This window comes from Euprymna scolopes, chromosome 22, assembly GCF_053919585.1.
Source record: "Euprymna scolopes isolate OS-2025 chromosome 22, ASM5391958v1, whole genome shotgun sequence".
NCBI lineage: Eukaryota > Metazoa > Mollusca > Cephalopoda > Sepiida > Sepiolidae > Euprymna > Euprymna scolopes.
In genome coordinates, this window is record NC_136503.1 from 32,287,901 (window position 1) to 32,313,269 (window position 25,369).

Here is a 25,369-nt window from a genome sequence, read left to right on the forward strand (position 1 = left end):
GGTTGAAATTTGTCTTTTTATTTTTTTCTCCAGTTTTATTATTTAAACGCACATCTGTAATTAAATTGCATACATAGATAGAATAATTCCATTGTTATTTGTATGTTATGAATCGTCTTTGAGACGCGAATAATTTTGTTATACACAGCACAATCGCCCTCTTCCTCTCGAACGCACAGACAGATGGTTCAAATATAAGCCGGCAACAGTACTTGAAAACGAGAATCACAAAATCCTATGGGACATGGACATACAAACTGATAAACTCATCCAAGCAAGAAGACCAGATGTCATAATAGTTAACAAGAAAGAAAAATCCTGTCAAATCGTAGACTTCGCTGTTTCAGCCGACCACGGGGTGAATATATATATATAAAAAAAAAGGAGAAACGGAGCAAATACACAGAGCTAGCCAGAGAGCTGAAAGGGATATGGAAGATGAAGAAAATCAAAATAATACCTATAATAGTAGAAGCACTAGGAATAATCCCGAAAAACTTTGAAAAAAGAATGGGAGAAATTGGAATCAGAGGAATTACTGGAAAAATACAACAAACAACAATAATGAAAACAGCTGAAATATTAAGGAAAACCCTTGAATGGGGAACTAACGCACACCAACCACAAACGCAAACCAGACAAACTGCTACAGAGACAAAACATGAAGCGCTACATGGAAGCAAGAATATTTAAGCTGCATATCTATAAGTTCTCTAACCCCTCCCCCTCCCCCATTCCCCCCCCACCCCGAAAAATAAGAGTGAGACCGAATAGCCAAGTAGTCAAGGAGGAAGGAAAGACCGAGGAGTGAGCACTGACCAGAACTCCGCTGGATAAGCCCGAAGAGAATTGGGACCTTGGAGAAAATCTGGGGAGACCTGTTATCACTCAGCTTCAAGGGAACACCACAGGCTATATCCAATGAGATCTTTGATAACCTGAGTGAAAGCTCCTAGTGAGCCGATAACAATAATGGCTATATGTCTGTCTGTCTATATTTTAAAACTCTATCTCTTTCGAAACTAAAAGTCGCAGAGCGGCACTAGGGGGCTCAAATGATTGGATTTTTTATGGCTCTTTAGTTGGTGTAAATAGTTTTTAAACGGACAAGTATCGATCAAAATTGAAAAAAAATCGTTACACATTTTGTACATTCCTATTAGTTTATTTTTTTATTTTTATTCAGTTCATATGCGTGTCACGTTGGTTCAGTGGTTACCAGCTTTGAATCCTATAGTTTGACTTTCGGTTTCGATTCCAGCTGATGGCATCCAAATGTTATTTTTTAATTTTAAAATCACGACTCTATAACAATATATATGAAATCTGGACAAATTAAATTATATTTAAATATATTTTACGCCCGGGCAAAGCCGGGCGCTCTCCCCGCTAATAATAATAATTGCAAAAGCAGTTACGAAAAATAATAATGTATTCGTGTATTATTATTATTACTATTATTATTATTGTTATTTTACATTTTTAGTTTGTTTCCTTTTCGTAAACTGCTGCGACAATATTTTGGAACTAACGACTATTCTAGAGATAACTGTCCAGGTTCAGTTTTCGTGTATTCAATTTTGTTGTTATTGTTATAAATTTATTATAATTTTTCTTTTTCAGTTTTTTAATTGATTTGTTTCATTTTCGTAAACTGTTTCGGCAATTTCTGGGACTAACAGTTCTTTTTGTGGAGATTATGGTCCAAGTATAGTATTCATGTATTGATTTATGTTAATAATAATAACAATAATATTTATATGTATGATCGCTAATTTACATTTCAGTTTCGAAAAATACAACTTTTTATTTATTGTATTTCCTTTTCGTAAACTGCTTCGGCAATTTCTGGGACTATACTCTTGTGGAGACGAGGTCTTTATTTATTTGAAATTGTGTCATTGTTCGATCGATTATTTAGCGTCCCAAATTATCTCTTGCAAAAGTACATATTTTTGCTTAGTTGATGCTAGTTATCTTCCTTGCATAATTGTCTCAAACTCTCTTAGCGCCAAACAGTTGATATGTCGTAAAATAAACCAAACTAGACATGATATGAGCAAGCATCACTAGTTATCTCCCTTAGATAAAAAAGTAAGTATATAAAAAGTTTATTCTTAAATTATATTGATGAAGTTATCTCCCTTACATTAGGTAACAGATAATACAACGGACAAAAAAAAAAAAAAAAAAAAATGAATTAAACAATGGCCAGTATGTTTTATTGCTATATTCAGTTCTTTGATATAATAGCGAAATCCGAAATTCGAAATATTGAATTTCAAGTAAAACTAATGATATTCACTTGATTGTCATGTCGCGGTTACGAAAATACACAAAAATTACAAAAAACGATGAGGTAGAAAATTAATTATTAAAGTAAATTTCGAAGAAAGCTTTGCTTATATAATAAACTAAATAGTGCGCATACTAGCAAGGGAGGTAATTATTTTCTGAAAACTTTCAAAATCTTCGGCCAATTCGTCAGAAATTAGCTATTTTCCTTGTGTTTATGTCACATATAACAAACAAACACGGCGAAATCGTTTTTTCGTTGAATCATGGACATACTTGCTTTATGTAATATTCCACTAATATTTAACTAATTGTGGCATGACAATTAAGTGAATACCATTGCTTTTAGTTGGAATCGACATAAGTAATAGTTATTATTGTTTTCTTTTTTGATTTTTGTTTTTTCATGAAAATTCAATTTTCAACTCTTGGATTTCACTATTATAACAAAGTGTAACGTGGTCGTTACACTTTAATCGTGTCGTTACATTTCAACCACTCAGACCCGCACGTTGTCTGATACTTCGTCGCAAAGGAACAAAAAAAAAAAAAAAAAAAAAGGAAGAGGTAAAATCCAACTTGGCATTTTTTAAAATACAAATGAACTGCATTTATTCGTGGTTCTTCCAAAATAACGCATATCATTTTCTTTCAAAAGTCTTTTGGTACACACGCGTGTTTTACAACGCTCTGCCATATAAAATATGCTTTTTTAAAGTCTCTCTTCCGCCACCCCAGGTTGGCGCTAGCCAGCGCTTTCTTTCTCTCGTATTCACACGCCCATCTTTTCTGGTCGCAACTTGCTTTTGCTTGACCATGTTTGTATATTTTTCTCTTCTTTTCTTTTCACGCAAGCTCGCGAATACTAGCTAATTTGCATATTGTTAAAACCGCTGCTGCTTCGAATATTTTCGCTAGTTAGCTATCCTACAGCTGCCGCTGATTTTCTCGTTCATCGACGCTCTGTCACAATAACAGTGCACAGCTTCGTTACAGAAGAAGAACCTAATATCCTGTTTCTGAAGAACCAGAAAACAAGTTCGAAAATTATTCTGATTTAATGTTGGGTTAATGCTGAAGCGATTGATTCACTTCGTTTATTTCACGGCATTACTTGTGTTATTTAATGGACAAAGCACAAAGCCGATTTTAGAAAGATCTTTGCAAACGATTCTTGAAGCACAAGCTAATCTTTTTTATCTAGAAATGAGCGATTAGGAATTTGTTGCAGATACGACATTACAAAAAGAAAGAAAAACAAAGTCAATTCATATAAAATAATTTTTTTATCGATAAAACAATAGAAAATAAAATGTTCGTGAAGAAAGAGTTCCAAGGTTCCAAGAAAAATCGCTGATTGAAAAAGAGCGTTTTTTATTTTTATGAAGGGGAAATTGAGTAGACATGTTTGTTTCGGCTGGCGTCACGTGCATTTAAGTATGTGTAAACGCATTACACATGTAAACATCTATGCATAGCCTGTGGAACTCTGTTTCGCTTGCCTGTTTCCCTCCCGACTTCAACCTGGATGTCTTCAAGTTCAACACAAACAAATTCCTGATGACCCCTCCCCTAAGTAATGACACCTTATCAATTCTCCAATACTATTGCTACACCATCCCATTGATTACTGTACACACAATAACCCTTATCCCCGAGTGGCCATTGGGCCTTGATAAGTGGTGAACTCCATGTAAATATATATATATATATATATATATATATATATATATATATATATATATATATATATATTTGCGTGCCATCTTCGTAAGTTAAAGAGTGTATGTACTGACTTTCGTGCAAGACTGTTCAGTTAACATATTTCTGGCGCTGTGTTGTGAAAATTATTTCGCATAGCTAAAAGAATCTCAAACGCTCGAAAATTCACAAACCAAAATACTCCCTTTGACAGATGTAGACTTCAAGTTCTGCATTTGAAAAAAAAAAAAAAAAAAAAAAACCATATGCGCATTTTGCAGACTTCCAGATCTGTTAGAGGCCGTGGATAGTTCTTTCTTCAACAGTAGCTAGTTGAAGATTCTGGAGTTTAGCGCCTCCTATTATCGCAGAAGCTGAAATGTTCAATAGCTCTTGGTGGGTAAATACCGTCCATTGTACATTGTATGCTTCCGAGCAAGGATAAATTCAAGGTTCTTCTAAACTAAGGAAATAAAGAAATACGAATCATGAAGAATTACAATTGAATTATTGCAGCAAGTTGAACGTGGAATAAATCCAGGTATATTTTCCAAACATAAATATTAATCTATATCCCATTTTTAGAGAATATGAGTAGCGGCATCGAGTTCCTTGATGCTTACTGAAAACTAAGTAGGCGGGAACGCATTCCCTTGGTCGGATTAGTTCCAATTAACATTTCACACGTGTGATTGAAATGAGATCTTCTTCAAACTATAAAAAAGGCGCAGTGAAATTTAATGCGTAAAACATCAAATCTCGTTTGAAATAACATCTCGCGTTATTTCATCTGAATAAGGGAAATTTTTTTAATATATTTCTCATCATGTAACAGTGAGTATTTCAGCAAGCATCGTTGTTTGATTTTTACATCAATGTTTTTTTCACATATTATAATCTGCCGACTGATATGAGACAAAAAAAAAGAGGAGGGGATAAAGATATGAAAAAAGAAAAAGAAAACAGAAAACATAAAAAAGGGAGGATCGAATCTATTGATTAAATTCTAAGTTAAATACAAACAAATACAACCGTTAAATCGAAACACTTTGAAGGGGGAGCAACTCTGACAAAGTTATCTAAGATCATCTTCCTTGAATGTTAATGGACCAAATTTACCAAACATGGCGACCGAAAAAGATCAGAGGTTCCATCGACTGAAACGTTGTGCAAATAACACTCAAGATGAGAGCATTATTCCGATTTATCCAAATATTAACTTATTTGTTTTTATAACTTCCAGATCATAGTAATAATTAGAATCATTTTTTTTCTAACATATATTTGCAGTTTTGTCTTAATGGAATGTTGTAAGAGGCCTTTCAAATTCGTGAATATTTTCTTATTTTTATGGTACGTCTTATTTAATCTTAAATAGAAACAAGTAAAATAAAGTGACGAAACTTCAAACAATAACCAATAATAAAAACAATTGAACAGAACAGGATAACAAGTTTCAATTTTGAAGGCAGATGAATGTAAACTTTCACATTATTTCATAGAAAATGCATATTGTTTACAAAAGCAATTCTTCTTTTATTAATTCACTGTATTTCGACTGGAGGTTAATAGTCTTTTCAGCCTTAATTCAGATGAGGAAGGAAGTTGTATTTTTGTAGAAGCTAGGCCATCTCCAAATACGTCCCACATTATAGATGTAACGGATGATACATCTCGCCACACAGAAAAGACTCTTCCGTATTTATTGTGTCACGTTTATTAGAAATACGTAAAACTAAAACTAAAACAAAGCATGAAACGAAGATATAAATAAACAATAAATCAAAAATAAATTCTTCCCAAATATGATTGCGAACCATGTTTTTTTTTCGGAGATATGTGAACATTTTTCGATTTATTTCTTAATACATAGAAACTGGATTTTGTTCAAGAAAACGATTCTCCTTTTGTTGCCTGCTGGCTTAGGATCAAAGTTTAATATATATTTTTTCTACTTTTTTAGAAGATAAGATATATGCTTATGATGTGATGATAAATCAAATCGTAAAAAAATATCTCTTCAAGTCAGCCATTTTAAATAATTACTTCGTGAAATAAAAATCCTATTTAGACAATATTTTATTAAAAAAAATATTTTACTTATAAATTATATCTCATATAATAAATTCCCCTTTTTTAATTAGAATTACAATCCTAAAATAATTCACTTATTTTATTCTAATCTCCATGCTTATTCTAAGTTTCTGAAAATAAAAATGAATGGATCGACCTAGCCCAGTGTAACTCAAATTATTTATTTTCACTAGTTCCTAAACTGATATAAATGGGAAGGCGTAGTAATTTCCACAGATTACCCACTTATACATTATATATAGTGTATAACAAAGCAACACCAAGTAATGTTATTCGAGCCTTTAGTGTGTCTCATTCGAGAGTTGAACGATATCCAGGCCCAGTAGTGAACACTACTAACCAACTTTTCTCGTATGTTTATCTTATTCATATATTTTCAGATAAAACTAGAATATTTGTATTTCATTCATTAAAACATTTATTGCGATTATTGAAATAATTAAATATTCATATAATGAAGGTACATGAATATTTTCAATACATCTTAAATATGTAGATATTATTTTCCTTGAATATTTCATTCTTTTTTTTAAATAATATATTTTATTGTTTTACGAATTTCCTTCCGCAGAATGGAAGCAAAAATCTCAGTGTTGTATTTGTTCAAATTCTCTTAGTAATTATCGAAGAAAAAAGTTCTTGTAAAATGAGAAAAAGATAATTGTATTTTTTTTATACAGTATATTTTCTTTATTTTTTTTTGATGCCACAAAACACACAAAAAATTAACATACGCGTAATTCAGTTTTATTTGTATAAAAATAATTTTTTAATCAGGTTTGATTTTTTTTATACTTTGGTTTTAACTCCAAAAAATGAAATTCTATTCAAGTCATTCATTTCCATAGTAAAGTCTGTCTATCATGATTTCAGATTTATGAAAAAATGTATAATGATATTTTAGAAGCACACAAATTAGCAATTCCGATTTTTGAAGAATGCGACTGGAACGTTGAACGAATCGTGTTTGATAAAAATAATTTTTATTTCAGATTGTTTTTTTTATTTTCTGAGACCATAATTTTGAGATAAAACGTGAGATGGATTGGAAAAAACATCTTGTTGAATTTTTTATTCACCCAAATTATTGACAGTAAAGTGCGTTTCACCGGGTTAATATTTTTCTTTCTTTCAATAGAAATTGTCGTTGTTAACTTCTGCCTTATTTTTCAAAACAACATCCGAATATGAAAACTATGAAACTAATCTCGAATAGCTGACTTAAACAAGAATTCAGTCAAATATTTGAATCGATGTAGAGACGTTAAAAAGAAAGATAAATCTCGTTTCCATTTCCGGCTAATAAACATTTTAGGTCAGCTATGTTTGAATTCGCATCTATCGGATGTTATATCGTATATAACCTGAATTCAAACATGGCCGACCTAATATTTTGACTAGCCGAAAATTAAAAAAAGATTCATTACAATTTTGAACTTACTGTTTTAAATAGCATATGTATTCACTAAAAGTTTTAAATAACAATATGTCTTTTAGGAATAGTGCCGAAACCCACCTGAATCTATTTTACTGTCAATAGTATGGGTGACTAAAATATTATATAATCGGTATAGTTTTGGATACGGGTTTGGTTTGGTGATCAAAGTGATTACTTCCAAAAGAACAAACTTAAAATGTAAGAGTGGGTTGCGGTTATTTTTTATATTCAACACATAGAGAATCGTCTACTGCTGATATTCATGCGCGTGACTCCCAGATGCTTCAAGGGGTTGTCGTCCGCCATGTCGTATGGAATGTCACTAACAGCAGACAATGTTTCTCGATCCGACAGTTCGTCTTTGACATCGTCGAGTAGGTCCTGATGGCTTTCACAACTTCGCTCCAGTTTTAATCGGTTGATTTCGTTGCGCAAAGTTAAAAGCTGAGTCGCCAGATTGTGATCGACAGTCCGCATTTGGCCCTGTAGAAACAGACAATGCAATACGAATTATTATATCAGTGGAAGGTAAGCATATATGTAAGCATTATTTATACTTAGTATATTTTAAGCATCCTAATTGTGCTAGCAGTTAAAACTAACGAGGTTAGCATGACACCAAATTTGACGTCATTTGAACGCCATGCCTCGCCAAACTTAAGTTAAATAAAATAATTATTTTTGGTTTCAGAATAACAATTTTTCATTAACAAAAAGTCTTATAAAATATATATTTACTAATACAGCCCTCCCCAGGATTTCCATGGTTGATTTCTTTATCTATCTGGTTAATTTATTGTGTAATTTATACTATTGAGCTACAGCTTTTCAATACCAATAGCCACTCGATGATAACGACACATATCGATTGTCAGGTGAACAATTAGCAGCACTAACGTTGATCAATGGTTTAACTGATTAGTTATAGTGCGGTTTTAAAGAATTATTTCTTAACATGTTTTAATTTGTATAATGAAGAAGTGTAGGTCGGATGGTGTTAAGATCACCAGGTGAGTTGATGTATCAAAACTGAGTGATCCAAGTGTACGTGAAAAAGTTATATCTGTACTTAATTGTACTGCTTTTGATGGATCTTGAGTGCATTTAAAAATACACTCTATGATATAAGTGTAGATGTTCTTGGTGTCAAGAAATCCAACATCTGGGTTGGTTTAATGATGATGATTCTTAAATAGCTCAACTCCTAAGTATTAAAAGTGTGTTGTAACATAAATTTTCTCTACCTATCATGAAAATAAGGATCCAATCCACAGTCATTCAAAGCAAACAAATGTCTTGTCCAAAGGCGACTCCGCCAAATTAAAAAAAAAAAAAAAATCAGCGGTTGGTCAAACTCTCAAGTCAAACTCAGATCGTAAAGTGGATATATAATTGCTTAAAAAGACGTTTGGTCCCCAAATATTGTCAGCATCTCTCCTACACCCGAAGGATGGAACTACTTCTATATGGGACCCCGCCAAAATTCACTCTCGTTTGTCTGAGCCTTATTCTAATCTCTTTGACAACCATTCGAATGAACAGAAATTGCAACATATTTTTTTAAATGTCTAACGACTATATGGCATTAAGAATGTCACTCATTCCATGCCACAATGCTATATACACTTTGAATACTAACGACTTTTGTTGTTCTGACATAAAAAATAGACACCATTTTCACATTACAAACACAAAAAAGTATATTTTTAGATATTGTATTGGTATTTTATTTTGTTTTAATTAATCATCCCGCGGAAATCTTGAAATAAAGACGAAACGTTGATGAACATATAATTTGGGTTGTTCACTTTTCATCTCCCTCTCTCTATTTCTCTCTCTCTCTCTCTCTCTCTATATATATATATATATATATATATATCTATGTAAAGATATATATATATATATATATATGTAAAGAGATAGATAGAGATAGATAGATAGATAGAGAGAGAGAGAGAGAGAAAGAGAGAGAGAGGGAGGGAGAGAGAGAAACAATTGTTATCGAGTAGTGACAACGTAATGGCATAAAAAGTAGAATATTAGTTTTTTATTTCAAAGGATATCTACGTAGTGAAGAGACAGCTGTTATCGCCATGGCGGCACTTGAAAAATAAAATTAACAAAAATCTTGACTAGAGTGTTTTAATATTAAACAGAACAAAATATAGACGGTAAACAAATCAGTTCGAACAGAAATTTGAACATTTAAAAGGTTTTATATCAAAGGTTTTATATCAAAGGTTTTATATCAAAAGGTTTTATATCAAAAGGTTTTATATCAAAGGTTTTATATCAAAAGGTTTTATATCAAAGGTTTTATATCAAATGGTTTTATATCAAAGGTTTTATATCAAAGGTTTTATATCAAAGGTTTTATATCAAAGGTTTTATATCAAATGGTTTTATATCAAAGGTTTTATATCAAAGGTTTTATATCAAAGGTTTTATATCAAAGGTTTTATATCAAAGGTTTTATATCAAAGGTTTTATATCAAATGGTTTTATATCAAAAGGTTTTATATCAAATGGTTTTATATCAAAGGTTTTATATCAAAGGTTTTATATCAAAGGTTTTATATCAAATGGTTTTATATCAAAAGGTTTTATATCAAATGGTTTTATATCAAAGGTTTTATATCAAAAGGTTTTATATCAAAGGTTTTATATCAAAGGTTTTATATCAAAGGTTTTATATCAAAGGTTTTATATCAAATGGTTTTATATCAAAAGGTTTTATATCAAAAGGTTTTATATCAAAGGTTTTATATCAAAAGGTTTTATATCAAAGGTTTTATATCAAATGGTTTTATATCAAAGGTTTTATATCAAAGGTTTTATATCAAAGGTTTTATATCAAATGGTTTTATATCAAAAGGTTTTATATCAAAGGTTTTATATCAAAGGTTTTATATCAAAGGTTTTATATCAAAGGTTTTATATCAAAGGTTTTATATCAAATGGTTTTATATCAAAAGGTTTTATATCAACGGTTTTATATCAAAGGTTTTATATCAAAGGTTTTATATCAAAGGTTTTATATCAAATGGTTTTATATCAAAGGTTTTATATCAAAGGTTTTATATCAAAAGGTTTTATATCAAAGGTTTTATATCAAATGGTTTTATATCAAAGGTTTTATATCAAAGGTTTTATATCAAAGGTTTTATATCAAAGGTTTTATATCAAATGGTTTTATATCAAAAGGTTTTATATCAAAGGTTTTATATCAAAGGTTTTATATCAAAGGTTTTATATCAAAGGTTTTATATCAAAAGGTTTTATATCAAATGGTTTTATATCAAAAGGTTTTATATCAAAGGTTTTATATCAAAGGTTTTATATCAAATGGTTTTATATCAAAGGTTTTATATCAAATGGTTTTATATCAAATGGTTTTATATCAAAGGTTTTATATCAAAGGTTTTATATCAAAGGTTTTATATCAAATGGTTTTATATCAAAGGTTTTATATCAAAAGGTTTTATATCAAATGGTTTTATATCAAAGGTTTTATATCAAAGGTTTTATATCAAATGGTTTTATATCAAAGGTTTTATATCAAAAGGTTTTATATCAAATGGTTTTATATCAAAAGGTTTTATATCAAATGGTTTTATATCAAATGGTTTTATATCAAAAGGTTTTATAATGGAATATGCGTAAGTGAACTGTGGAATAGTTACTTCGTTTAACATAATTTTCCAATAAAAAATAGACTCAAGTTCGTAAATGCGATTTCTAACCTGAAGCTATGCGAACATTGCACGTTATGAATAAACAATTTTAAATAAATGCATTTTGCTTGTTTTATTTTTTCTTGTTAGAAAATATTTTTAGAATTATTTTTTCAATCGTAAGTAAGTCTAAAATTTTTTTCCGATTCTGATTCAGATACAAAGATCCCAAAACCAATATATATACTAGCTATACTCGGCCACTCGTTGATGTGGCTCGGTTTAATTAAAGCAAGTGTTAGTGTGATTTGAATCGTACGCGCACACACACACACACACACACACACACACACACATTGTATTTAAATAGCTGTACCTGGCCACGCGTTTCTGTGGCTCAGTTTGTTTAAAGCAAGTATTAAAGTCATTTGTATCGTACGCACACACAGACACACGCACATGACTGTAATAACTGAAGCATGTAATGAACATGAGGCCGTGCGAAAAAAGTGTATTTTAGCAACGCCATGTTTTAATTTTAGTAACCGCTCGTTTATTTATAAGAATCAAATTCTGGAAGATTAGAATTTTCAGCGCTCTGTCAATTAGAATGGACGGACTTTGAGTAGGGAGCCGTTATTATTTATGAAATCGGAAAAATTATGTTATGTTTATGTGTCTATGAGCCAATAACGATGGGTGTAATCACATTATCTGTGGAAAATGTAAATCTAAAGATGTTGCGATTGTGATAGTGTTGTTCGTCGGATGCAATGTAACATTTTATTATCACGACTGAATGTGTCAAAAATGGCGTTCGAAAGCGACATTATATATTGGCTATAAGGCTGGATGTATTGAATTTTAATGTGACATCTGTTGTTGCAAACCTATGATACTTTGGTCCAGAGGGAGTTTCTGCAGTCATAATATATGGACAGATTTATAGGAGGACGGGTTTCTTCTGTGGAAAGCAACATTGTAAATTTATTTATATTAATAAAAATATATCTTGCCCTTTTTTATTGAGAACACTTAATAACCTCGTTAAATTCATTAGTTATCACTCTTGAATACCTACAACCTGAAGTATATATATATATATATATATGTATATATATATATATATATATATATATATATATATATATATATATATATCAATAAACTAACTTTATTTATAATCAATAAACTAACTTTTTAGACAAACATAATGAATGTCTGTTCTCACTAAAGAATAAAGTGGTAAAACTTAAGATTATTTATAACTCTAGTATTGCACTATTGAACTATTTAAATGAACTTATGTTATTAATATTTATATTTGTATAGAAGGTTTTTGATATACAAAATTAGTCGTTCCAAAATGTATCTCATTCCGTGTTTTAACTATAAACATTTTGAAGACCTACTAAGACGGGTGTAGTACCATAAAAATGAACGACCCTTTCTGCTTCAGAATTTATTTTTCTACATAGTCATCACTATTTCAATGCACTTTTGACAGCGATGGAGTGGTGGCTGCGCATGGGTGTCCAATGCGCGCTTTGTCACTCATATCTGTCGCCACTCAGTAAAAAACAAACCTTCTAACTGTGCTGACATCAACCAGGTCTCCTTAGACATGAATGCATAAGTTCAGTCATCATAACACTGCAATTTACAATCTCCTCTGATCCATTCGGACAGAATAAAATTAGAAGACATTACTTTTGGAATGTCCCTTATATATATATATATATATATATATATATATATATATATATATATATAATATATATATATATATATATATATATATATATATATATATATATATATGTATGTGTGTGTGTGAGAGGATGTGTTTAAAAAAGTTAATAAAGTGCTCGATCGCAAATATGAGAGCCAAAATAGAAATATGAGAGCTAAAATAAAAATTATTTATATAAAAACTATGTTTGATATGAAAGAGACGTACAATGGGTTGAATTCAGTATTTCTGCCTTTTAAAAGGCTTGTAAAAATCCCCCCAAAATATGTCACTCAAGGAATGAGATTATTCGGGTTGTTTTTCATTTTGTGAGTCGCAGATGATCTGTTTGGATTTTTAAGCGCCTTTTAAAAGATAGATCTACTGCAATAAAAGTATGGTACGTCTATGAAATATATAACATATAGTTCTTATATATATATATATATATATATATATATATATATATATATATATATATCTGGACAATCTTTGAACATTGTTTATTTACATACCCATCTTAGCAGCAGGCAAATAACGTAACGATTAAGAGCGACGCCTGTTGCCTAGCCGGTCGTGTTTCAAATATGGCTTGAGGCATTTACTAGTTTAGCCGCACTGAAGAACTATGATACAAAGAAACAGTCAGATGATATATATATATATATATATATATATATATATATATATATATATATATATATATATGTTAGTATGTGTGCGTATCCGCTATTTTAGGCTGTTGGGAATAAGAATGAACATTTGCTAAAGCTGTCCCTCTACCTATGGATAAGTCAAGAGAAAGGAAGTAATACACACCGTTTAGCTACTTGATTCAAGACAAATCAATTTAATGTAATTTTTTTGCTTTCATTTTTACAATAACAAATCAATAAATTATTGTAATGATTGGTTACGTACCAGTTCATTTTTGATCCACTCAAGGGCACTGTTTATTCTGCCCTTTCGCTCGTCTGTCAGTATCTCTCCCGTCGGATCCTCTGGACTGAGATCAGGGAAACGAGGTACACCGCCCGAGCCGAAATAGCGATCTCGCCAAAGCTGGTAGCTTGGGCGACGGGTGGCGAGATTTAGTCGATTAGCCATGGCCTTAACCCCTTCTAGGCCAGGAGACGCGTTTATGTCGCCAGCGTTACTCTTAGCTGAGCTCTCCGATCTATAGAGATCAGAAAAGTTTGCAGAAAGTCTAGTATTCTTATTAAAATATTTATTCTTGAATTCAACATGGCTATCATTATTGTCCGCATCAACGCAATCGTAGTTATAATCAGCGTTAATCTTATCGAAATCGTTGGTTATTATTTTACACAGATTATTTTTATTATTGTTGTTGTCATTGTTGTTGGTTGTGTTATTGTTAATATTATCATTGGATATTATGTTGTTGTCGTTGAGACTTCGTATTATACGGCTATGGATGTTGTGATTTAAGATAGGTGACGATGTTGAGATTTTGGGAGTTTCCGGACTCTTCTGTTTATCTTTTACTGAATCAACCTCGCTCCTTTTCTGGGTTTCATTGGAGTTTAAAGATTCATCGTCGATACTTTCGTATTCATTAATAACAGCCAACGTCGGCATTGGGTATAGAGAGCGCGTGCTATCCGGCGTTGTTGCTTTGATTGGCCCATCGTGTAACGGCGACAAAGACAGTGGTCTGATGGGCAAAGTTAGAGGCAAGCCGAGAGACAGTGGCAAGGAAAGTGGGCGGGTCGCAGAGACGACGGAGGTCTTTGTTTGCGTGGTCATTGCGCATGTCTCACTGGAAAGCGTTTCTTGTAATTGGGGAGGTTTTGCCCTTCTTTTCCGGGATTTTCTATTTTTTCGTTTTCTCTTTTTACGTGAGGTTTTCTGTGGTTGGCCTGTCTTTTTCTCTTCTAACCCCTCTTTTCCTTCTTCTGAAGCGTCTTCTTCTACCACTTTCTCACTGTTGATGCTTGATAGTTTTTTCTTTTCGTCGTTGTGAATTTCGTCACCATTTGTCAAGATCTTCAGATTTTCCGCTCCCACATTCGGGTCGCATGAAATCGTGGCAAACTTGTCGTCTTCGAAGCTGTTGTTACCATTGATGTCGTCTGCTGCGTCATCGTCGTCGGCGTCGTCGTCATCGTCGTCACTCGTGGAGGAATCGTCTTGTTTTTGCACCGCGGAAAAATCTGTTGATTGAATGTCGAGGAAGACGCCCAAACCCGGAGGCAGGTACGACTTGGACAAGTCGGTAGGGCATTCCAATGGAATAGATTGCTGCTTGCCATCGTTTATCTGACTTGTCCCTGTCGTCTGTTTTCTACAAATTTCGGCCGTGTTTGCGTCCGTATCCAATATGTCAGCGGAAATTTACTTCGACTCTTGCAACTCGACGATGATAAGCACAGGCTTGAGTCAGTTTTTCTTTATAAATGTAAAAATGTTTTCCGCTTCGTTCTTCAGAGATTATAAAATGTTGATTGCAAACAAAGACGTGAACATTGGGCCAGGGTCTGAAAGTAGAAGTAGAGTCTAATCAAATAATTGAAGAAATCAAGCATTTAAATATCTACTATGTTCTTTTTTGTTAATTTGATATCATTGCGCTTTTGTACATTTTTAAAAGATTTTAATAACTGCAATCTATGTAAATACAATAAATATAAAATTAAAACATTCTCCAAACAAAATTAATTTTATGCGTAACAGTTTCATAAACATTAAATCAACCACAGTTCTGATTTTTTTTAGATAAGGATTGTTTGTATTACTTGTTTTGATTGGACTATTGTTCTCATCTTCAGTGTTATTTGTGCAAAGTTTTGGTCGATGTAGCCTTCAATCTCCGTCAGGCATGTTTTTCCTCATCTTGGAAAATTTACTAAGCAGACCGAGCATAAAGATCAATAGTATTTGGGAACCTCTAATGATAAAGAAACACAAAAATTGTAAACCCTTTCTTAAAATTTCGACATTAAAAGGAAGATAATCCCTTGTCTAACTGTATTAGAGTTACCTCCTTTTGTCATCCAACAGTTTTTCAAACATACGAAACCATGGCGGAAAAAACAAAAACAACTCTAAGAATACAACAGAGCTAACAACTTCTTTCTTTTGCAAGATGGCGACCAACATGCCTGACGAAGGTCAAAGGCTACATCGATAGAAACGTTACACAAATAACATTCAAGATGAGAATAATAGTCCGATCAAAACAAGTAATACAATTAAACAAACTGTTTTCTTATGTCGTTCTCAATAAAAGTGTACTCTGCACATGTGTGATATGCATTATTGCCAGTAAGCCATTAAGAAATAGCTTCGAATTTGGGGGTATCAAAAGCAAAGCAAAATATGATGAAAGGAAAAATAAAATAGATAAACCCCATAATTTATTATACCGTACCTGTTCACACGGAAACACTTATCACAATATTCTGAGGATCTATATTAAAAAACCTTGTTAAGCTTTGTGACATATTTACATTCTATGGAGGTCAGGTGCGAAAGAACACCCCATAATTTTATTATACCATATTTCTTCATACTGAAACATAATTATCAAAGTATACTTACGCAAATAGATATGAAAAGTCTTTATTACAGTTTGTGCCTATTTCCATTCTGTAGAGGCCATGCGCAAACGCAGACCCCACAATTTTATTATACCATCCCTATTTAAGTCTAAACATACTGATCAAAATATTCTTATCTACATTTATATCAAAAACACTTGTAAACGTTTTTTTTTAAAATTTTTACATTTTTTATTTTCATACTTTGTGGACCAGGCGCGAACGCAGACCCCACAATTTTAATGAACCACCGTTCTGCCAGATCAAACATACCCATTCCTGTGTCTCGATACATCTTCTATCATTATATGTAATCAGTTTTCTATAATAGTCAACCATATAGGAGCCCATTCGTGACCAGACACACACACACACACACACACACACACACACACACACACACACACACACACACACACACACACACACACACACGTTCAGCTTTATATTATACATTTCTTTCTTTTTTTAAATTCTTTTTCATACCAAACATTGCCTATTGTAATTTGTACTATTTGAAATCATATCTAACATGGAATTGTGGGGAGTTGAGTAGCAAAATGTCTGTTTGCATTACTTTTAAACTTCTGTATATCAGCAAGGGAATTCCAAAGTCTAACAGTCTGAAGGAAGAAACCTATTAGAGTTGAAGGTTTGCCAGCATTTAGAGACCTCAATAGTTTAGGGGCGAGATTTTGTTGCCGGTCAGATTAGTCGGGAGTATGTGCTTCAAGGGGCCACATCAGAACCCATTCCATTAAAGTACTTATACAACAGACAAAGGCATGCAACATTGAAGAGATAGGATAAGGGGTTGGAGCTTGTCCGATAGTGAGGGAACTATTAGATTGGAGACTTTCTTTTTGAGCCCTGTCTAAGAGGCAGAGGTTAGTAGTAGATGCACCAACCAAGATGTGGCAACAATACCCCACTCCTGGGCGAATAGTGGTTTTGTAGAGATAAAGAATATTACCAGCTGTTAATAATGTTCTAGCCGGTCGAGAGGGCGTACCTTCTTTGCAGAAGTCTTGGCAATGTCCTCAATTTATTTGTTCAAAATCATGTTTTCTGTGAGTATTAAGCCATGAGTGCCAACGATGAGCTGTCAGGAAGGGTGTTATTTGTCATGGCAATCGTTGGTTGAGAAGGTTTTTTTTTTGTAATTGTTTAAGGAAAGAAGCTTAGTCTTAGTAGCATTAAATGTGACGTTCCATTTTCGTCCTCATTCCACTACAGATTGAAGGTCGTTTTCTAGGCTTTCTGCAATTGGCTCGGATATGTGTACATTCGTTTTCCCCCCTCATGTCTATTGCATTAAAATACAAAAATAAAATAAAACCACACACACACACACACACACACACACACACACACACACACACACACACACACACACATATATATTGTCACAGAAGAAAAACATCGGTACCGTCGGTTTCAAATTCAACACCAACGGACCAATTTTTGGTCATTTATATTGAACTCTTCCGTTTTTGTTAATCTCAAACCTACACACAGACATAGACGTAATTCAGATATCTATATAATTATTAAAATTACTTTTAAAAAGAAATACTTAAAAAAGTTTTTATATTTAGATTTTATATCACTAAATAAATAAATACGTAGTTATATGGCATAATGGATACAATCACAGACTATAAACATCCTGACTGATCCATAGCGTTTAATTATAACACAATAGCATATAACCTTACTGTTGTAACTCAGTCGGTTTTCACTTATTTTCATTCTTTTGTTTCTCCTTATGCGTTTAGCTTAATCTTTCTATTTTTGTTTGTATTTTCTAACAAATTAACATGAATTTTAATCTATATCACAAGATATAGAAGAATATTTGTATCATTTGATTCAGGATCTTACTCATTACGGCCGCCATAATGACTTCTCAAATGATATTACGTTTCTACATTTTTTTAAGATGAGGATTGATAATTCGTATTTGGAATCTTCGGACTACTGTTCTCATCAATCCTCAATGCAGTTCACGCTCAAAATACAATTTCGAAATACTTATGACTAAGGCTGTAGCAATAGAATGTTCTTTTCATTCTTTTGACTCTCGGGTATATATCCGACACAGTTAGACACAAAAGGTACTATTCGAAATTCCGTGTAGATCCCCGAGTTCGACAGAAAAATCCCTGAGTTCAACAAGATATAGCTAAAAAAAAGATCGAAGGTTTTATCAACCGAAACTTTATGAAATTAACTCTCAATATAAGAACAGTAGACCGAAGAATCCAAACAATACTAACTTCTCAAATGAACCCTATCAGGTTTTAACAAGAATTATGCCAATTTTCAAACTCCATGTAATAATAGAAAACACACCATCATATTATTTGTTAATGTAGTCAACATTATTTTCAATTACTTCTTTTCAATTTGCCAGTAAACGTTTCAATGCCATGTTTGTAAAAGGAAGCTGCAAAAAACATATGAACCTATCGCCTCTATCGTACATTAATCTGTTGGCGGGAGGCTCGTAGAATATGGTGGGTGATACATACTTTCCTGGAAATAATATTCTAGTGAATCTTTGGTCTTCTTTTTTTAATGTGAAGTCTAGCGTTATCATGGAGTAGAATCACATGACACAAAAGACTAAAAACCTAAAATAATATATTCGAGACATTATGTATGAACCGCTCGCTTGGGGATAATGATCTCTTTGAAAGTTTTTAAAATATTTGAAAGACAAAGTCGAAAATGAGGTATATTCTTTACCGTCTTCAAAATCTAAAGAATAGTATTAACATGCCATTAAAAAAAAGCTTACCAATAGATGGAAAGAGGTCACAGAGAAGAATAGGTATTAGCATTAACGATTCAATGAATTCGATATTTTGTGGGTTTTATTGTTTTATAGTTTAAAAAAAAATGACGTAATAGAATAAAGTTTGAAAAAAAAATGAAATAGAAAATATTTTAAGCTGAAACATTGGAAAACCGTATATGCTATATTTTATTATTATTATTATTATTATTATTATTATTATTATTATTATTGAATTAAAAATTAATAATCATTTTGTTTTGTAGTACCAAGCTACCCGGCGTTGCCTGGTCGTAAAATATGCATAAATATTATATTTTAATTAATGCAGATTTCTTATTTCTTATAAACAAAAATACTGTAGGTATTAAACGTAATGTTAAATTCCTTAAAAAGAATTAAGTAAAAACAAACAAACAAACAAACAAAAAAACGAAAAGAAACTGAGACATGTGCATGCGAATATTATGCTTTTTCCTAAACAGTTCACTTCTTGTAAGTAAAAAAAATACTCGAACTGTGATTGAAACCAAAACTTAAAGACAGTGAGTCAAGTACGATAACCATTAATCTAGCTCGACACGATCTTTAGAAAGTGTTTTTAAACTTACCTTTCTTAACATAAGGAATCTGCCATATGAACGATTCACGCATGCGCATTCGTGAAACAGTTGATAAACAGATACAAATCCGATGACCCGAACGTACAAATTCTTCAATTGTCACCCCTTAGCAGCCCTTTTTTCCGGATAAAAACTGATTAAAAATTTTTTTCACATGTCTGAATATCCTATATACGAAATTTTAACTCTATAGATAAAAATTCGTTGAGTATAGAGGTTGGGAAGTATTCTCACACACACATTCTCACTTTTATACGTATATAGACTAGCCGGTTTAGCACGATTTTTCCCGGTTGTAAAATGCGCTCAAATATATTTCATGTCATGCAGATTTCGTATTTATTATTACAGACACAATTCTCTATTGAATATTATATTGTACCTAATATATAGTACTGATTGCAAATAATTAAAAAAAATAAATAACTTGGGTGCTATCAGCTAGAATCGAAACCAAAACATTTAGTGCTCTAGCCGCATTCCCTGCCGTTTGAGCTGTCGACAGATAGACAAGGAAGATTTTTAATTAAATCACTTTAAGCTATGAATGAATTTGCGCATGCAGAAAAGAAATAGAAATATGTCGGCAAGCTGAAATGAACGTCTTCCATTTAAACTTTTGTATGCGTCGTTCATCCATCCAAACAAAGATTTTACTCGTTGTAAACCATCCTTGGTATATGATTACTATTTCCGAGGAATTTCAATATTATGTGAGCAATAGTTTAAGAGCTTATCGGTTAAATATTTTCACGCAGACACACACATACGTACGCCTACTGTTTCCTTTATATAGATTCTGAGAGTTTCGGAGGAATTCCATCGTAAATATAATCTAAACGTGATTTAATACAACCGTCAATAAAGTCGGACGCTCAACTTTCCCTTCAAGAGAAATCGCTTAACAAAATAAAAGTATTCTATGATTAGGGCGGAATTCCACCAAAAGTCTTACAATATTGAATAAAAATGATTTTCATTTTTTTTTATTTAATAATCTAATTTATAAAATTAACTATGTCTGTCCGTCTGTCTCCATATTTTTTAAACTCTATTTCTTCCGAAACTAAAAATCGCAGAGTGGAGCTAGGGGCCTCAAATGATTGGATTTTTTTATTAACCGTTCTTTTATGGGTCTTTAGCTGGTTAAAATAGTTTTTAAACGGTCAAAATTGCAAAAATCGTTATACATTTTGTACATTCATCTTAGTTTATTTTTAATCAATTTACATGCGCGTCATGTGTCTACAGTGGTAACGTCACCAACTTTGAATGCTACAGTTTTGCTTCGGTTTCGATTCTTGCTGATAGCACCCAAATATTTTTTTTTTACTTTTAAAATCACGACTCTATAATAATATACGAAATCTGAACAAATCAAAATATCATATTTAAGCGTATTTTACGACCGCCCCTCCCTCCGCCGGTAGTAATAATAAAAAGAATAACTCGGTTTTGCAATGTTTGAACATTAACTTTACAAAATAATGCTTTCAAGAATATGTTTGCTTTTGTTCAAAGAAAAATAATTTCAAATAGTTCAAAGAAAAATAAGTTGAATATAATGTCGCACCATGTAAAATAAACGGTTGTAATCTTTAAAAGAAGCCAGAATATTATTAAAATTATTCAAAACGGAACGTAGTGTAAAATGTCTTTCTATTAAATTGTTATTTATTTTATTTGATTCTTTTCCAGAAGGTTATACACAAGGGCAGGTTTGGGTTTGATACAACGTGCTTTAAATAAGTTTCCAGACTTTTTTCGGATGAGCATTTTTATTGATAGTACGCACATGAAACGCTATTGAAACGCTTTGAAGTAATTTTCTCCGGCTGCAATGCACTTGTTGGACCGTTCAAACAACTTCTAGAAGACTCCATGGAAGTTCTCTTCTGTGAGCATGTCAATGACCCTCGTCACAGCCTCTTTCATCTCCTCAACTTTCTCATGACTACATCCTCTAAGGTCGTCCTTGATTATAGGGAATAAATAAAATCACAAGGAGTAAAACCTGGACTGTGAGATCTGAAGTGATCAGCTCAACCATCTTCCTGCTGTCCTGACAACGTCTTTCTTTTTGATTTTCTCCGAGCACCCTTGAGAAAACTTCGTGCAAATCTGCGACATCTTCAGTTCCTCGCGATGATTGTGGGTACAGTTCACTTACTGACATCAAACTGTGCATTTATTATCTCTATAAAACACACGACGGTCCTTATCCATGATAATTCTTAATTTGACCAATCAACTCTGGTGTTCTGACTTCCTTACTTCTCCCACACCTCTTATCATACCTAACAGATTCCTTGCCATCCTTGAATCTCTTATGCCACTCAAAAATTGATGCTCGATTCATGCAAGATTGTCCAAAAATAGCCTGAAGCATTCCATACATTTCTGTGGCATTTTTCAAAGTTTAAAACAGAATTTTATTGGATATCTTTCTTCGAAAGTGCCCCCATGTCCATTAGCAGGCTTTAGTAGAGTGTATTCCAATTCCTGCTGTAGCTGTTCATCATTATGATTTCATCTTATCAGTCATCTCATAAGATGTATAACACTAGCATACTGAATTTTCAAAAGTCTACGATAATTTTGAATGCCTGTACAAAAAATGTCCGGACACTTATTGAAGGAGCTTCGTAAAAGTATTTCTGTGAAACGAATTGGATTCAAACCTGGCACACACATCTTTTCAGTCCTAGTCGTTAGCCGCTATATCACCATCAGCTACAGTGCCACATTTTCGGAATGTCTACTCATTGAATGATTTATTATCTTGTCCTTGTTTGGTCGTTTGAAGTAGGTTATTAAGCGGTGAATACTTATTGTGTAACGATGATTCATATTGAGATTCAGAAGCGTGACAGCTTGAACGACCCATTAAAATAACATTGCGCGATCAAACGAAAAATGAATTTTATTGTTATGTTTTATAATCGCACTATTATTTTCCCAATATATACATGTGTTTACCACTTTCTATCAATCATTTACAAAAACAAAAAAAAACAAACAAACATGAAAAATTGGGTAGTACACTTGAAAAGTGTTAGTGATTGGCTCAGCCGAAAGTAAGAAAAACAAGAATTATCAATAAATCGATAAAGAGTAAAATTCTTTTTAATATAACAACGAGGGAATAACTTATATATATATATATATATATATATATATATATATATATATATATATACTAGCAAAAGTACCCGTCGTTGACTGGGTTCAAAAACAGCCCACAGAAAATTGACTCTGATTTATGAAAGTATGATAGTTCATGAAAAGGAAGGGTTGTAAAGAGATAGCTTCGAATTTGGGGGTATCAAAACCAAAGTAAAATATGATGAAAGTAAAAATAAAATAGATAAACCCCATAATTTATTATACCATACCTGTTCGCACTGAAACACTTATCACAATATTCTGTGGATCTATATTAAAAAACCTTGTTAAGCTTTGTTATATTTTATAATACCATATTTCTTCTTCAAACTGAAACATAATTATCAAAGTATACTTACGCAGATAGATATGAAAAGTCTTTATTAAAGTTTGTACCTATTTCCATTCTATGGAGGCCAGGCGCGAACGCAGACCCCACAATTTTATTATAACATCCCTATTTAAGTTAAAATATACTTATCAAAGTATTCTCATGTACATCTATATCAAAACACTTGTAAACGTTTTTTTAATTTTTAAATTTTTTATTTCTATACTTTGTGGACGAGGCGCGAACGCAGACCCCACAATTTTAATGAGTCACCGTTCTGCCAGATCAAACATACCCATTTTATGTCTCGATACATCTATCATTATATGTAATCAGTTTTTTAAAATAGTCAACCATATAGGAGCCTATTCGTGACCAGACACACACAGACATTCAGCTTTATATATATATATATATATATATATATATATATATATATATATATATATACACACATATATATATATATATATTATATATATATATATATATATATAAGGTAAAATTAAAAGCCAAGAACAATGCGAGATTTTTTTTTCTTTTATATAGAGTAAAATTAAATGAAAACAAAAGAAATAAATTTCTTTTTTTTGTTGTTTGTTTTTTCTTTTTCACACAAATTTTAACTCTAAACAACAGTAAATTTTTTTTTCTGTTGTATTCAATGGTGTTGTAATACAACAGAAAAAAAATTTACTGTTGTTTAGAGTTAAAATTTGTGTGAAAAAGAAAAAAACAAACAACAAAAAAAAAGAAATTTCTTTCTTTTGTTTTCATTTAATTTTACTTTATATAAAAGAAAAAAAATCTCGCATTGTTCTTGGCTTTTAATTTTACCTTATAATTTTCTTCAACAATGCTTCAAGCAAACTACAATCTACTTATATATATATATATATATATATATATATATATATAACTCAAATGACCTTGTAACGATGTATGTAACCCACTTTCCGGTTTACGACATCCGGTTGCGCATGCGCGCATAACCTGCGCACTGAAATATTAACGTTATTATTTCGAAATTATTATTTAATATGGGAAGAGCGGGGTTTAAAATAACTTAAACGTATACAGAAATGAACGATGTAAAAACCCCCCAGATATATCAAAATTTGAATTTAACTATAATAAGTATTATGGTATCTGTTCAGTGCACATTTACCTATAAGTATGGCTAACGATTTATAATTCAGTAACTGTATTTTTTTTTCAACATACTGACCCAACTGGTCACGGGTAGTCTAGTATATATATATATATATATATATATATATATATATATATATATAAGTGAAAATGTCTGTGTGTGTGTGTCTGTCTGTGTGTGCACATTTCCTTACCAAAGTACTTTGTCAATTTTCGGTCTACAAGCTCGAGATTTTACATAAAGGGTATTAAGATTTGGGAAAATCTTTTTAATCGGTTTTCGGCCAGAAATTTGGCTGTTAAGGTGTTGAAGTTCAACGATTTGACCTTTGAAAACTCTAACAAATTCCTCCGCCAATTTTGGGTCTAAGCTCTTGAAATTTTAGATATAGGTTACTTGGACATGGATCTAACGTTATAATTTACTTTGAGTCCAAAACAAGAAATGTTAAGGGGTCAAAATTGGGGTCAAAGTTAAAAAAAATCGACCTCTGCGGTCTATACCAACTTTCTCTATGGTAGTTAAGGAAGCCTATTATATAGAAAGGCATTACCGTACATATTCACACTTTTTAATTTATAAATATGCCCATAAAGTTAGGAACAGTACATAGGACCCGGGCTGAACTTCTAGTATATATATATATATATATATATATATATATATATATATATATATATATATATATATAAAGAAAAATGAAGATATAAAACTATACACTAATTTATATAGACTTTTTCATTTATTCAATGAGGGTATACATCAATTAGGGGTGTAGAATAAGGGAGGAGTGGGGAATC

At 31.9% G+C, this 25,369-nt stretch overlaps 1 protein-coding gene across 1 annotated transcript in view; it reads right to left on the bottom strand.

Annotated features, from left to right (window-relative positions):
• Window positions 1-6,830: 6,830 nt before the first annotated feature.
• Window positions 6,831-25,369, bottom strand: part of LOC145243953 (uncharacterized) — a 109,832-nt gene continuing 91,293 nt past the window's right edge. The window contains exons 2-3 of the mRNA XM_080107080.1: window positions 13,856-15,435; window positions 6,831-8,011 (exon numbers count right to left, since the gene is read on the bottom strand). Of these exons, the coding sequence (XP_079963206.1) occupies window positions 7,757-8,011; window positions 13,856-14,704 (1,104 nt within the window). The 5' untranslated portion in view covers window positions 14,705-15,435 and the 3' untranslated portion in view covers window positions 6,831-7,756. The remainder of the gene's footprint in view (window positions 8,012-13,855; window positions 15,436-25,369) is intronic.